Genomic DNA, 15192 nt, shown 5'->3' on the forward strand with positions numbered 1-15192 from the left:
TTTTTTTAAATTAATACTTTATATATTAAATTTAGGCTAAATAATTAGCTATTATTTAGCAAGCGCTTTATTAATAATTAATAAGTACTTATATTTTTAACTAGTCCTGCTAGTTTTTCCCTTAATTAACCACTTATAAGTATAATATAGGTATATTTATTAATATATAACTAAGAATACTTTAAAAAATTATTAATATACTTAACTTTTAATAACCTTAAAGCGCGGTCATGTTCCCTGGTATTTATTAAAAATATATAATTATTTTATTTATATACTAGGTTAGTAAGCACTTTATAAGTGCTTTATAAGCACTTTATACTTATTTTAATTATTTTTATTTTATTACCTAGTTTTTTTTTATACCGCGCGGGATTAGGTATTTAATTATTATATTATTAAAAATATTTTTTATAGCTAATAGTATATTAAATTAGTACTTAATAAGTAGTTAGTAATTAATTAATAATATTAATATTAAACTTTAATTAATATAAAATTATTAAAAAGGTAAGATTATATTAATTATATAAGATTAGTTAATTAAGGTTAATTATATGTTTATTACTAACTTACCTAGCTTGGTATTTTTTTTACTTATGTTTTAAGGGTGATGCTCACATAAGCGTTTAAAACGCTCACATGACATATGTCCACTGGACATGTCCATCGATGAATGTCGATGCTTGGTTAGTCAGCAGCCCCAGGTTGACTACGCCCGCGTACCGAAACCAACAGCAAGATATGCAGCGACAGAAAGTTGTCTTGTTAAAGAAAGCACTCATGGATGATTGACTCCCGCCCGATCGCTTCTCTCTGGTTCCTGTGTTACGTGTGACTTTCGACTTCCGATTCGATTAGCGCTCCCTCCGCTATCCACGCCGCTATCCCCCTCCCTTCAAGCAACCGCGACAACAACTCGAACGAGGGCCCCTGCCCTTGCCAACTATCGCCCGCGCTGCGTGCTGCCGATACTCCGTCGTGAACCCAATGCGACTCGTTATTCCTTATTTCATACGCGAAAGGTGATAGAGACGCCTCGCTTGCGGCTAGATGGAGCCCCATGGCGTCCGGATACAACTCGAATTTCTCTGGGACGTCGATCCAGCACCGAGCCGCCGGCGATGGGCGCTCCTTATCTAGCCAGGATGACGGACTCGTGGATGGTAGCTGGCCCGGGCCTGCTTCATCGAGACCTGCGAGGAATCGTCGCTCCGAGTCTGGAGGCAGCGCGAGCATAGGTCCGCGGGTGTCGTCGCTGGCTCCTTCCACAGCAGGGCCCGGCAGCTTCAGTGCTGAGCTCAAGAGCATGAAATCTTCTCGGAGTACGACCCCGCGAGCTGATGTACGGCCCGACTACGTACGAAGACCCAGCAGCATCGACTATGACGAGCTGCCGACTTCGGAGGACCGCCAGGCAGCAATACGGGATAGGATTGCTAAGGAGCTGAAGATCAAGACTGGGACGGAGAATATGCTGGAAGTGTTGTTGACGAAGAACCCGAAACAAACAAGGGACCAAAGATTGAGGGCAGAGTCAGAGTTGACATCGTCGAACCGCAAGCTCGCGGAACTACATCATGAACTTGAGGAGGAACAATTACGTGCGCAGGCGCCTTCAACCCCTCCTCGGAGCCGTCTGTCTGGCCTTTTCCAGGGGCCTTCGATACGGTCGCCGTCCCGTGCTAATATGTCCGATGGTGAGCGGTTGGATGATATCGAGGCGGAGATGGAGTCACCGACTTATGTGCTAGCGGAGACCCTCCAGGCCCTCGAAATCGAGTTGATGTCACCTGATTACTATGTTGAGCGTGCAAACAGTTTGGTGGAACTTTTCAGGCGGCATCCTACTCTGAAGTATGATCTTGCTTGGTCAGTTTTCGGTTTGCGTGTTCAAGTTATGCTTCTAAGCGACAGCAAGGAAGTAGTCGCAGCTGGCTATCGGTTGACTCGGTATGCTATTGCAGACCGGAAATCGCTTCAGATGATTCGTTCCCTTCACACGGATGAGCTTGTGATACTGTCGTTGGTCAAAGAGAGCAAAGCAAATCTCGAACGTGAGCAGGCCTTGAAGTTCGTGCGGGCGTTCCTCGATGTCAAAGACGGTGTAAAGGAGATTTCGCGTGCTGTTGTCCGGACAATTGTCTCTGTTGCTGAGCATCATGATGACCGCCTCCGAAACATCTCACTTATGACCCTCGCCGAAATCCTGGTGAGAGACCCTCAGTTGATATCGTACGCGGGTGGGTTCTCCCCGTTACATGACGCTTTATCAGAAGGAACGTTTGGTGCGTCGGAGAGCTTGATAACATGCTTCCTGCATGTGCTCGACACCCCTCACAGCAGGATGCATTTACGGGGAGGGTGCGAACTCGAGGCTGTCCTCGCGCCATTCACAGACTCGTTGTCGGACAACATTCGCAATGGACGTCTAAAATCATCAGCAAAGGCAATCTCCGCAATGTTAAAGACATGGCCAGGGTTAGTGATCCTGGGAAAAAATAGGGCAAAGCCTCTGAGGTCACTTCTAGAGTCATTACATTATCCAGACCCGCAGGCAAGGGATCTTATTATGGAACTTCTGTTCGATGCTCTGAGGATTAAGCCGCCATCGTGGTCCTCTTCATTTCTCGCTGGACGACGACTTACAACATACGGTAGAGTTGCAAACCTGAGGTCGGAGTCTGACACAAGGCAACTGCGGAACTTTTTTGACAGCAGTGAAAGCCAGTTTGACTTGACTGCGCACTTTTCTACTCTTATTCTCGCCGCCTTGATTGATGCTGGCTTGTCCAAGGTATTACGCCCCTCAGTGGCTGACTTACGTGTACTAACAATGCGCAGGCGCTCTGTGATCTCATCGAAGAGGAAGAAGACTTGTCGCTCAGGCGAAAAGCGACCCTGCTGTTAACAGAAGTTCTAAAGCTGGCCCACCATTCCTTACCCTCAAACGTCAGTGCGAAGCTCCAGGTTCTCCCGCATCTGATCTCGCCCGCGATTACCTTTGATGTTGAAAACCATGACGTATCGACGTCTACTATTTATCAAATAGAAAGCATCAACAGAACACTAGCTCGATCTCTCGGCGGTCTCGCCAATGGAGCCGGAAGATATAGCGTCGACGTTGATATATCCGCCTCTCTTCTCTCTGGTGATCAAAACAAAGACAAACTGAGCCCGGCGATGGATGAGACAACTTTCCGCAACGCAATCTTGGAGACACATGTCTTGAATACTGTCAACTATCTCAAGTGGAAGTGGGACTTGATTCATCGTATTGTGGAAGGCCCCCTTTCAAACCCCAAGAGGTTGGACGAAGCGATCAAGGGATCCAAGTTCATGAAACGTCTCATGGGCTTCTATCGTCCCTTCAAATATAGATTCTCGGTACTTCCGAATACGAAACCAAATCAGCGATATGTTCGCACTGGTTGCGCCTTAATGCGCTGTCTGGTGCAGACGACAGAAGGCACGAGATATCTGGCCGAAAACAAGTTCCTGCGACAGGTTGCCGAATGTCTTGCCCAGGTGGACCACATGAGTGGTCTGACATCTTCTGCGCCTTTGTTCTCGCGGGAGCAGATGGCCAATACGCTGAGTGGCGGCTACTTCGCCATGCTGGGAACCCTGAGCGCCGACGCCAATGGGCTCGCTATGATGGAACGGTGGCACATGCTCAATATGTTCTATCATATTATCGAGCTCCGAGATCGTGACGACCTGATACAAACACTCCTTGGAAACATGGACTACACTCAAGGAAGCCATCTTCAGGTTATGCTATCCAAAGCTCTTACTACTGGATCTAAAGAAATTCGAATTTTCGGAACAAGACTCCTCCGAAAATATACTGTGGGGAATGTGCCTCTGCAATCGTCCGCAGCAATTGGTAATGCAGACTGGGTTATCAAGCTCCTTGTTACTCAGTTGTATGATCCCGATGTTGCCGTCTGCCAAGTAGCAGTGAAGATTTTAGAAGAAGCATGCAATCAGCGCAACTATCTCGAAATTGTGGTCAAATGTCGCCCGTCTCTGGACCACTTGGGTGAAATCGGCGCTCCTTTGCTCCTGCGCTTCTTGTCGACTTCAGTGGGCTATCATTATCTAGATGGACTCGACTATATCACGCAGGAGATGGATGATTGGTTCCTAGGACGGAACGATGCATACGTCAGCCTTGTCGAGGCCGCTTTATCACGGGCCTATGTTGATCAACCTCGAAGAAATAGTTTAGTGCCGGAGGACCTGGTAGATCTCCAAGATTTTGGCCTAGTACCTCCACACTTTTACAGAGAATTGGCTCGGACAGCAGAGGGCTGCAAGCTTTTGGAGCAGTCAGGGCATTTCTACGAATTCGCTGCAACTATCTCTGATTTCCAACTTAACGAAGAGGACAATGAGACTCTTCTCAAAGTCAAGGGTTGCCTCTGGGCAGTGGGCAATGTTGGCTCGATGGAGCTAGGTGCCCCGTTCTTAAGCCTAGAGCTTGTCCAGGATATTGTGAAGGTCGCTGAGTGCGCAGAGGTCTTGACAATGAGAGGGACTGCCTTTTTTGTCTTGGGCTTAATATCACGCAGCCAACATGGCCTGGAGGTTCTAAGACAAGCCGGGTGGGACTCTGCTATTGATCAAAAGGGAAATTCGCTCGGCCTATGTCTTCCTACGGACTTTGGCAAGCTGTTTTTGGTACAACGAAGTACTCACCCCTGGGAAACTCGTGCTGACATAGGATTTCAGGTCGATTTCCCGTCCTATTCCCGACCCGCAGAAGCGAAGCGCACGTCTCAAGAGAAGCTCAAAGCAGCCACGTTGGATCCTGACCCTGTTAACGAAAAGATCCTGAAGCTTGTCGCCGATATGGGCAATACCGTTTTGTCCAAGAGAGCGGCAGCGGATCTTCATAGGTAAGCATGACAAGCATATGGTCTATATTTGAGGCTGACAGTTGCATTACAGCATCAAAGCCAAGGACCCTGACCGGTTCCACCAGGTCCACCTCTTCAGCAAGACATTAAGCATCATTGAAAGTCACCACTTCCGCCTGCCTGCCCGACGCTTCGCTCTCGATCTTTTCGACAAGAGCGTGATGCGGCGTGTGGTGCTAGATGAACAGCCAGAGACTGACTCCGATTCGGAAGCGAGCTCTTCACAAGCATCGGAGTAGTACGCTGACTATTTATTCATCTTATCACCTGCGTCAATCTCTGCCTCCGTTATCCTTACAATATACGTTTCTCCCAGCTTGTCGATCCAGTTACTATTTCTCGTGTTAGTGAATGGAGCAAGGTCTGTTGAAGTTCTGGGTGGCTGGCTAGGTTCTCGAGGAGTTCCTTTTTTGGATTTCTTATGTTCTTATTTGTTCGTTCTTCCGGGGTCCATGTCCTGCTCTTTAGCGGCCGTTATCTTGTACATACCTACAAACGATGCGTAACGATATGACGGAGTTGCATATAATGCATTGAGTGTCCCAGTAATTACCGTAAAACTGCTGCCACAATCAAATACGAGCGTATGTTTGCATATAAATCCAGGCGTCCTAGCGCTTTGCAAACTCTCACAGAGCATTAGTGCAAAGAGATATATCTTTAGTGTTCAGTTGAGTAGGCATATCTATGTAAGAAGCGAGGCAGTGGTCCGCGAGGTCTCTAAGCTTCCGAAATATATATCAACTCACCAGAGTAAACCTCGCGCTTATATGTGATACAACGAACAAATCAGCGTCGTTGACCTATGAAGTTTGAGCAAGGGATCGAAATACACCTTTGCCGGACCTCTAGACCTCTCCAGCTGTTCTTGCATTTATCCCAATAGGTACCTACTGTCCTCCGGCATTGACGTCAAGATCCGAAATCTTCAATCTCCCCGCACTCTCCAATTCCACCACCGAAAAGCTCAACCCGAACACAAAACATCAAGTCGCAAGACAATACCAAACGAAATGACCGTCGCGCAACCACGATAATTAACCTCCGAATCCCAACTAGCAATCACTGCTCAACCATTACACTGCAACAATGTCAGCGCTCACGCCAACACCAACCCTGCTAACCCCGCACCTCCCACCAAAGACCCTCGTCGGCATCGACCTGATTACCTTCACATCGACGCCGAATTTTCACGGGATCCGCGATCTCCCGCCCGGATGGCACTTTCTGTATACGGGTACGACGGAGGGGTTGAGTTTGCGCGTTGGCGGGTGGTTCTACATTGACGCGTCCGGAACTGGGAATGCGCAAGATATACTCGTCTGGCGATGGAACGACAACATTGAGGCCCTGGAGCCGCTGGGGGCCCAGCACGCAGGCGAGGGGATGCGGCTTAGGGCTAATATCGGGGGTGTTTGGGGATTGGGTGGGTTGTGGGCGTATCGGAGTCGCGTGCCTGCTGCGGCGGTCGCGGCTGCCGAGGGGGCTCTGCAGAAGAGCGGTCCTGGTGCTTCTAGGGCTGGGGCTGGGAGTATAGATGAGGAGGAAGAGGAAGAGGGAAGGGCGGAATGGAAGGCGTTGACGAATCGGGTGTCGCCGCGGCTGCTGAGTCGGATTACTGGGGACCCTGGGGTGGATTGGGAGGGGAGGCCGAGATGGGTTGTTACGTCGGGAAGCACGGCGAGGCAGGATGATGATGATATCCCTGGTCTTGATTCGGGTGTGCGGCCGGAGGGTGGAGTTGGGTCTGATACTGCAGCTGCGGCTGCGACTGGGGGCCAGAGTCAAGAACGGCCCGAAGACTATAGCGAGCGGCAATTCTCGTTCCTCCCTGTTGATCTGAAGATGACATGGCGGGAGGGCGCAATTGGCCGCGAGAGGACCGAGGCAGCGCGCGATAAATCGTGGGCGCTGGGCGAGATCATCCACGGCTTCGAATCGTCTCAGCCGCGTCCAAATCCGCTAGCCACGAACGACATCGCCGAAGGCGAAGCTCAGATCCTCGGTGAACTCCAATTCACCTTCTTGATGGGCCTGACGCTCATGAACTATTCCTGTTTACAACAATGGAAGCGCCTCTTGCGGCTGATCCTGACCTGCCGCTCTGCCATTGTAGACCGGGCATCCTTCATCGCCGAGGTGTTAAGCCTGCTGCTCACGCAACTGAAGCGTGCTGATGATGTGGAGGGTGGGCTCTTTGACCAGCTGGGTAGTGAAGGGGGCGCGGAAGGAGCGGAATTCCTGCGGAAATTGCTGAGGGGGTTTCGGACGGCGATGTATGAGGTTCTTGAGGATGAGAGCGGGGAGTCACCGGTTAAGAGAGAGTTTGGGAGGTTGGAGGAGTGGGTGAGGGAAGAGTATGATTGGGAGATGGATCGGGATGCGGTGTTGAGGAAGGGGATGGTGCAGTTGGAGGATGGGGAGGAGGTGGAGTTGGAGATGGTTGATCATGATGATGAAGAGGAGTATGCGCCTGTTGTTGTGGACTTGGATGGAACGTATTGATGATATATTGGCATGTATTTTTGGAGATGATACCCAGAAACCAGGGAAGCTCGTTATTTGTGCATTAATTTATCATAGTCTTTGGGTTTATACAAATATCCGTCTATCGTTGTATCTAAGGTATTGTCTATTTCTCGCTCTCATTCTCGATGAGGTACGCCCACTCGTGGTTCTCGGCGCCCTCCTTGCCGTACATGATCGCCTCAAGCCATGACTTGATCTGGGCAGCGTAGCCCGCAGTCTGGCCGGGCTTGAGCAGCGGAATGTCGACATTGCCGTTGCGAATCAGCTTAACAGGGGTGATGAAGAACTGTAACCATGTTAGACCTCGTGAAATCAAGAAAACGAAGAGAAAGGGGAAAGGATAAACATACGGCAGTTCCGCAAACAAAGGCCTCGACAACTCTGCCCTCCTTCCACGCCGCCTCGACGTCGCCGATTGTGAACGTCTTCTCAACAACCTCAACGGCGCCCAAATCACCAACAGTCTGGTTCAGCCTTGACCGAGCAAGCTCCAGAACGCTGCGCCTCGTCACACCAGGAAGAATAAGCTGGTTCTCCAGTGGCGCAGTCACAAGCTCGCGCTTGCCAGTCTCCGCATTCTCCCAAACGATAAAGAAGTTGCTAGCGCCGGCCTCGGTAACCTGGCGGTCTTCACCGAACAGCCACAGGACCTGGTCGAAGCCCTGCGCCTGCGCCTTTCCGTGCGCTGCGAGAGACGGACCGTAGTTGGCACCGAGCTTGGCGTAGCCGAAGCCACCGGGCCAGGCGCGGATAGTGTCGGGTGTAGATGCGAGAAGCTTCAGTCCGAGGGCTTCGCCGGGGACAACCTTGAGTCGGGAGGCCGGGTCGGGCCAGGGGACAGCGATGATGAAGAGGAGGGCCTCGGCGGGAGCTTGAACGCCGAGCTGGGTGCCGGAGCCGATGAGGGTAGGGCGGAGGTAGAGGAAGCGCCCCGGTTGGGACTTGGGAAGCCAGCCTGAGTATGTTAGCTTGACGCTTGCGATGCGAAAAGTAGCGGGGAGGACATACGCAAGCCGTCAATCTGCATCAGCTTGGCAATGAGAGCCTTGAGCTCCTGGTAGCGGAAGCTCGGCAGGGAAGCTCTGATGGCGCTGTTAGACAGACGCTCACCGTTTAGGTCTGGCCGGAAGATGCGCAGCTTGCCGTCGTAGCCGCGGTATACCTTCATGCCCTCGAAGCACTCGGTGGCGTAGTGCAGGCATGACGCGGTCGGGGGGATGCTGAGGTTCTGGAAAGGCTTCACTTCGGGTGTCTCCCAACCACCGGCGGCGGTCCAGCGCGCGGTAACCATGTGGTCGGTGCAGTACGAATGACTGAGCTCCTCGGAGGAGCCGGGAAGAGGTACATGGCGGAGCTCGGTGGAGCGAGTGATCTTGACGACGGAGGCGTCGAGCTCGGCCGGGATAGTTTCAATGGAGCCCATGGTTATATGTAATGCGAATTGATAGAGTGAAAGTATAGAAGTTGATATAAAGCGGGTTATGGTGAATAGTTATAGACCGGATGCGACCTCGGATATGAGTCACGATAGGAAAGAGTCAATGGAGCGCCGACTTCGCTCCAGCCGCAATTGAGGGTTCGAAAGGGGTGATGGTATACAGCAGAGATAAGAGAACGTCGGGCTGTGAGAGGAAGAAATCTAGTCAAAGAAATGGCCAACTACAGGTTAATAATCTCTTGGAAGACTTTCATGATGATTTTTTTGTTGAATCTCCATTTTGCCCCTCGTCTGGCCGTGGATAGCCGAGATTGGCCCAGGAACGAATGCAGTGCATAGAATGCTGATAGTGAGTAAGCAGGGTCTAATGCTGCACTGACATTAATGATATATACCTGGAATTTCAGGCTCTAATTCTTGGCAGTATGACAGCATAGATATGACTAAGCATAGCATATGGCAGGTGAACGCATGGATATGACTAAGCATGGCCATGGCAACGGCCGGTTCCTCGGAATTATTCGCATTCTAGGTTCGATGAAGACGGACTCGTGGATTCAACCGGATATTTAAGATGTGCGATTCCTTCGAGAGTGTTTCACACACATGCATGAGGCAGGAGGACAATTCGACTATGGTCGGTATAGACTACCGAGCATCTCAAGCAGTGGCGAGCCATGGACCGTGGAATGTGCGGGCCGAAACACCTGGAAAATATATCCAAGGAAGCCAGATCCAACCTATTGCAATGGGCCATAGCACCAAACTAGTGGCTTGATCAGACTTCCGAGCTCCATATGGACCGTCCGACAAGACGCTGTGGGGTCCCGAGCCACCGTTGAGTTTTGATACTGAGAGTCTCCAAGATTGGTAGACCAGGTCGGGCCCTGCCTGGAACCGTTCCTACCGACAACGTGGTAAGCCTCGATGGGCATGGTACATAGGAGAGTAACAATAGGAAGTCGAAATTTGGAGCCCTGTCTAGGGACCTTAGGACGCTTGCATCAATATTCCGATCCGAAAATACCCACCCAATAGCGAGCGGATTTGGTATGCCCTGTACCAGATGGCTGAATGTCCATCTCCCGAAGCGCTCAGGCGACTCGCTCGGTAGTCAAGGCCGTAATTACATATATCAATTGTCCTGATCCACAGTTCATGGATTTCGCATCCTTTTTCTCAGCGTCCGGCCGTGGGAGAAAGCCCAGCCATCGAGCTACAGATGAGACTGCCCCTGCTAATAACGAGAGTAGTAACGTCCAGACGGTCTCTGATAGGCCTAGATGATTGGGATGGCTTTCCCGCCAACGTTGTTTCCCAGACTCTGTACTGTTGTACTTTGTATGTCTTCGCCGGAGGGCACGGTAGTTGCGTGCCCGGGCCCCAGGCTGCTGTGACGAGATCGCCTGTTATTCCTGACAGCCCGGGAACCGTCGATCGACCGTGTGATTGATTCGCTGGAATCCCCTCACGAGCGTTGGCTCTTGTCGTGAGATTTCCTGGGTTTGGCCACTCGCCACAATTCCCCAGTCTGTCTCTGTTCTTGACATTTGGGAGAAGTCGCAGATCGGAGGGGGACGGGCGCCGTTAGATCAGAGTGCGCGCGTAGCAGGCATAGATGTTGTCACGGGGGCGCGTGAGCTAGAGAGAGAGCCAAGGCCCAGCGGTCGAGACTTCAGTCGCTGAGGCTATCGCTGCGTATCAGCATCAGCATGAAATCAGTCTCCCGGTAGTCCCAGAGCTCCCTGGAGCTCCCTGGCCGCCGACGATGCTTTCAGCGAATGACATAATTGGAAGGGTGCTCACAGAGCACCCCGACCTTGCCTTCAGCCTGCACACCACCGCGTCTGCTCAGTCCCCATCCACTTCTGCTCCCCTTCGAATTGCTCCACCTGCTCATCCATAACCAGAGTAGGTATGCGTCGGTGCTTCTGAGCCCCATGCGAGTTTGCTTGTCTGGAATTATTTTCCAAGGGCCCGGGGCTGTCATTTTCGATCATGGATTCCGGGTTCCCACCCTTGTTGGCTTCCGCTCTATGGAGGGGACCCCGTTTTTCTGTTGCCCCTTCGAGGCTTCTTTTTCCGTTGAGAATCGGCCTTTCCTATATCTAACAGTCAATACTCTTTTTCAGGACTCGTGCCCTTCGCACACACCGACGCTGAACGCGACACCTCCATAATCAAGGGTACCGTCTCGTCATACCGCCGACTCACCTTTCCATTCCGATCTTTCTCCTCCCTTCTCCTCATTTCCCAGCCCCTTCCACAGAGGAGAGTGTCTTGAAGCGAGCTTCTTCCATTCCGTAACATCAGCCTCTATCGTGACGAATTTTCGCGTGCCACAAGTCGACCGTGTGCAGATGAGCTGATCGAACGCGAGAGCGACGGTGGCGAGGACCTCCATGCGTTCACGAAGCTTTCCCTCCGAAAACATTGGCGTCACGCCTTATAGTTCTCAGCGCCTCTTACTGCCGGAGTTTTTTACTTGACCCTTGTATATCTTTCGGCGGCTTGGTTTTTCTTCTCATTTCCATATCCGTGCTGCAATTGATGGAGATGGCTTTTCCCAGCGGCAAAGACAAACAGCTCGCCTCAATCGCTCCCGGTCCCGGGCCGTTGCGTGAGATTCGGCCCTTGACGAAGAACAAGAAGAGTTCTAGTGCGTGTCTTCCCTGCAAGCAAGCCAAGAGAAAGGTAGTATTCGAGGACCCAGGGAACCTTGATCCCGGACCCCCTCCCGAACCCTGTCACCACGTTCCCGATTCGCTGTGCCTAGCTAACGGTTCTTGCTTTTGAACATAGTGCACTGGACGACCGGCTCCATGCAAAGCATGCGAGGCCACTAATGGTAACTGCGTTTTTAACGAACACGCTGACATGAGACGGAAGATTGCTGCACAAAAGGCACAAGGCGACCTGGAACGCTACCAAAAGTTGTTGTGGGATCTCTTGAGATACCTGCGCACGGCCAACGATGAAAAGGTTTACCGAGTTCTCGAAACAATACGGAATGGTGGTGACGTTGAAAACATGGAGAAGGACATTGCCATGATCATCCAAGCAGCTTCCGCCGAAGGCTTACCCATTGAAGATACTGCAATGGACGCCAGCGAGGCCCGCAAGGACTCCCGGATAAGCGTGGAGGGGCTATGTGATAGTCCTTTGTTCCAGGTACCGTGCAAGCCTTGGACTAACGTCTCAAACGACGACCACCTCATCTCTGGGTTGGTATCTTTATACTTCACATGGGACCACCCCCTCATGCAGGTAGTTGACCAGGAGATGTTTCTGCGCGATATGAGCGCGGGTGATTTGAGCTCAGAACTCTGCTGCCCTGCTCTGGTGAATAGCATTCTAGCGGTGGCCAGCGTAAGTTACCTCGACATCCATTCATTGCGATCCATCCCTTTCGAGTCTTGCTGACGTTTGCAAGACATACTCGCCTTATCCTGAAGTGTACGCTGTTCCTGGTGATGTAGCTTCTCGAGGCCAGCACTTTTTTGAAGAAGCCGAGATCCGCTGGAAAGCCGAAGAAGGTCGGCCCTCGTTAGCCAACATTCAGGCTCTGGCGTTAATGAGTCATTAGTGAGTTCTCTGCGAAGGCATTGTAATGCTGCATTGGGGCTTGCGTTAAATGCTGATGATTTATTCCAGTTTGAATCTCCAGGGAAAGGATAATGCTAGTTGGCTTTATATCAGACAGGCCGTGCAGCTTGGGCAAGACATTGGCCTATTCAATCTACCAAAATCAGGACATGGTAATTGGGACCGATTGCCAGATCGTATCAGGCATTCCAGTGCGCGGACCGCCTGGAGTCTCTTCGTATTGAACTCGTATGGTCATCGTGCTCGAGTAGCGTAATTCATGCTAACTGGCTGAGCAGGCAGTTATCCCTGGAATCTCGCAAGTCAGCGAATCTAGGAGTACCCAGGCTATCATTGGACCAAATAGCTCATCATGAAAGAGACATGGTTTGGGTGCCATATCACTCTCGCTCGAGCGATGTAGAACTCCTCAGGAAGCCGGCTCTTCTTCGCGATGTGATGATTAGACTGGTCGACCTCACTGAAACCGTCGTGGAGATGCAGGACCTTTTCTTTGAGAAGGCGTTTGATTTGAGCATGAGCATCGATGAGATGTGCAAAGAAGCCGATGGATTGCATGGACGCCTTCAAGCGTTCCTCGATAGAGTGGTGATCACCGAAACGCCACCCGTCCCCCAAGTACTCTTTCTGCAGTAAGAGCCACTAACACTAGTCGTTAGCTGCATCTAACTTCTTCTGGCAGTGTCAAATGCAACCAAGTTATCATCAAGCTTTTTGACTTTCTCTCAGAGCAACGGAACTTCGAGACGTCGATTGAACCCTCAGCCATCGAACAAGCCAAAATGGCCCGGATCCGTGCTGCAATTCAGGTTGCTCACTACCTCCAGGTATACCGCGAGCATTATGAACTGCAACTGACGCCAAGTCTCATGTTTGGGCCCGCGAAGTGCAGCGCCTTAACCCTTCTTCCATTTCTGAATGACGAATTGGCCTACAACGCCTTCAATGAGCTTGATGACTTCCTCACGTCTTTCAGTCTGAGATTCCCGGTCGCCAAAGCCACGAAATGCGAGATAGATGCCTTTTTCCGTGACTCGAATCTGTCATCGCCGTTCGACTTCGCCGGGACAGCTGACCGTCGAAATTCAGACTCTTCGTAAGGGTTGCGTTAATGTGTCTTGTTGGTATGGAGATAAACGTATGGAATGGCATATTGGGAGGCGAACGGCAACGGAGATATTGACACGGTCCGATTATAGCTGATGTGACGTGGATTTTGTTGGGCCATGAAGCATGAAGCTAGCCGAACGCTGACCGTGACGATTAGCCGGCCGAAAAGCTACCGAAGCAACGACGATGTTCAGGCAAGGGCATCCTATAGTCAACTCGATGGGGGTAGAGCCAATCAACAGTCGGTTTACGTGATGATGATCGCACTTGCCAACAATGTTTCACAGTTTGAGCGGGCAGACAGACCGCCGAATCATCGAAATTCCAAGTTTGGCGCAAAAAAACTCCTTTCCATCAACAACTTTCGACACGAGGAGACGTACACGAAGCGGTGGACCTTCCTGTGTGAACGCAATAAATTGCCAGTCGACCCTATGAACAGCAGGGATGGAAGAGGAGCGAGATCCCCTAGGACGGAGCGTGACAGCTTTGAGACTTGACTTTAGAGTTCTTCATGGCGAGCTGAGGTCCCTTTCTGAAGGTCATGGTTGAGTTGCGGAAAAGTGATCCGAAGCGTGCAACAGGCCAGCCAGGAGCTGTCATGGTAACTCCACCATTGCTTAAGCTTCACTTCCACGCCTCTGCAGATAACTCTATATCTAGAACGCTCATCAAGATGTCTAAGAAGGATGAATGCAATGCCCAGGTGATGTCTATACAGGTTCGGGGGGCTTTTGAGGGATGCTTGCAATCCTGCTAGCTCGATGGCAAAACTGGTCCTCGTGAAATATTGCATTAACCAAATTATTTCCTGTAACTTTGTAAGCTAAATAATGCCAGACACTGTCAGAACTTGTTAAAGAGCAACCAATGGTTTTTCGAATGTTGATACATGGAGTGGAGATATTACTTGGGGGAAGTGGAAGTACTGAGTGTCTTTTAGTGGTGAGCTCCTAGGCACATCTAATTGGTCTATACCTTAATGCGATGTGCAAAAGCTAATAGACACAGGCCGACTTTGTAACCATGAAAACACCACATCCCTGCACCATTCCATCAGCTTTCTCAGCTATTGGTAGGGAAGTCCCTGCCGGTCTACGGGCTCTTAGAAAACATGCCTGGTTTCGCTCGTGTATTTGAGGCGTCGCCGTCAAGGTTCACTCCATATACCGGTTGGCTATTCTGTACAGGCTGAAGTTGCCATCATCTTCTTAGAGCTGAAAGTACTGAGTCATTTTGTAGCTGCGCCCATCATCCTTAGACCAGAGAAAGTTGTTCAGCTAGGTATGGAATATAACTCTGGGTAGACAGACAGTATATATTCTCAATGCCGGCCCTTACTCGACGATCTATTCGCCTCCGGGGCTGCCGTCCTATGGTACCGGACTTGGAACCCTCTAGAGCTGAGACAACTCATCGTATAGCATTGTCAGCAATTGCCTCCTGTTGTCGATGACGTTGACTGTTTGGTGTAGGTATACTTGACCAAAGGTGTATAGCTGACTCAGCAGCGGCTTGTGCATAGATAAGATAAGCACAAATCGTCCAAGCGAAAACCCTCAAAATTCGATACCGCCGAACGGT

At 50.6% G+C, this 15192-nt stretch overlaps 4 protein-coding genes across 4 annotated transcripts; 3 read left to right on the top strand and 1 right to left on the bottom strand.

Annotated features, from left to right (window-relative positions):
• Nucleotides 1-1063: 1063 nt before the first annotated feature.
• Nucleotides 1064-5164, top strand: DSM5745_02497 (putative cytosolic regulator Pianissimo; the record flags this gene model as incomplete). Its single annotated transcript, XM_026744513.1, has 4 exons — nucleotides 1064-2797; nucleotides 2845-4686; nucleotides 4738-4904; nucleotides 4957-5164. The coding sequence occupies 4 exons, from the start codon at nucleotides 1064-1066 to the stop codon at nucleotides 5162-5164; spliced, it is 3951 nt and encodes a 1316-aa protein (XP_026607676.1).
• Nucleotides 5165-6014: 850 nt separating this feature from the next.
• Nucleotides 6015-7430, top strand: DSM5745_02498 (AAR2 splicing factor family protein; the record flags this gene model as incomplete). The annotated part of the gene is made up of 1 exon (XM_026744514.1): nucleotides 6015-7430. The coding sequence occupies one exon, from the start codon at nucleotides 6015-6017 to the stop codon at nucleotides 7428-7430; it is 1416 nt and encodes a 471-aa protein (XP_026607677.1).
• Nucleotides 7431-7557: 127 nt separating this feature from the next.
• Nucleotides 7558-8877, bottom strand: DSM5745_02499 (branched-chain amino acid aminotransferase, cytosolic; the record flags this gene model as incomplete). The annotated part of the gene is made up of 3 exons (XM_026744515.1): nucleotides 7558-7740; nucleotides 7805-8409; nucleotides 8463-8877. 3 exons carry the CDS (start codon nucleotides 8875-8877, stop codon nucleotides 7558-7560), a joined length of 1203 nt encoding a protein of 400 aa, XP_026607678.1.
• Nucleotides 8878-11769: 2892 nt separating this feature from the next.
• DSM5745_02500 (putative C6 transcription factor) lies at nucleotides 11770-13598 on the top strand (the record flags this gene model as incomplete). The annotated part of the gene is made up of 5 exons (XM_026744516.1): nucleotides 11770-12261; nucleotides 12326-12477; nucleotides 12547-12726; nucleotides 12777-13130; nucleotides 13181-13598. 5 exons carry the CDS (start codon nucleotides 11770-11772, stop codon nucleotides 13596-13598), a joined length of 1596 nt encoding a protein of 531 aa, XP_026607679.1.
• Nucleotides 13599-15192: the final 1594 nt, after the last annotated feature.

This window comes from Aspergillus mulundensis (genome assembly GCF_003369625.1).
Source record: "Aspergillus mulundensis strain DSM 5745 chromosome Unknown scaffold_1, whole genome shotgun sequence".
Lineage (NCBI taxonomy): Eukaryota > Fungi > Ascomycota > Eurotiomycetes > Eurotiales > Aspergillaceae > Aspergillus > Aspergillus mulundensis.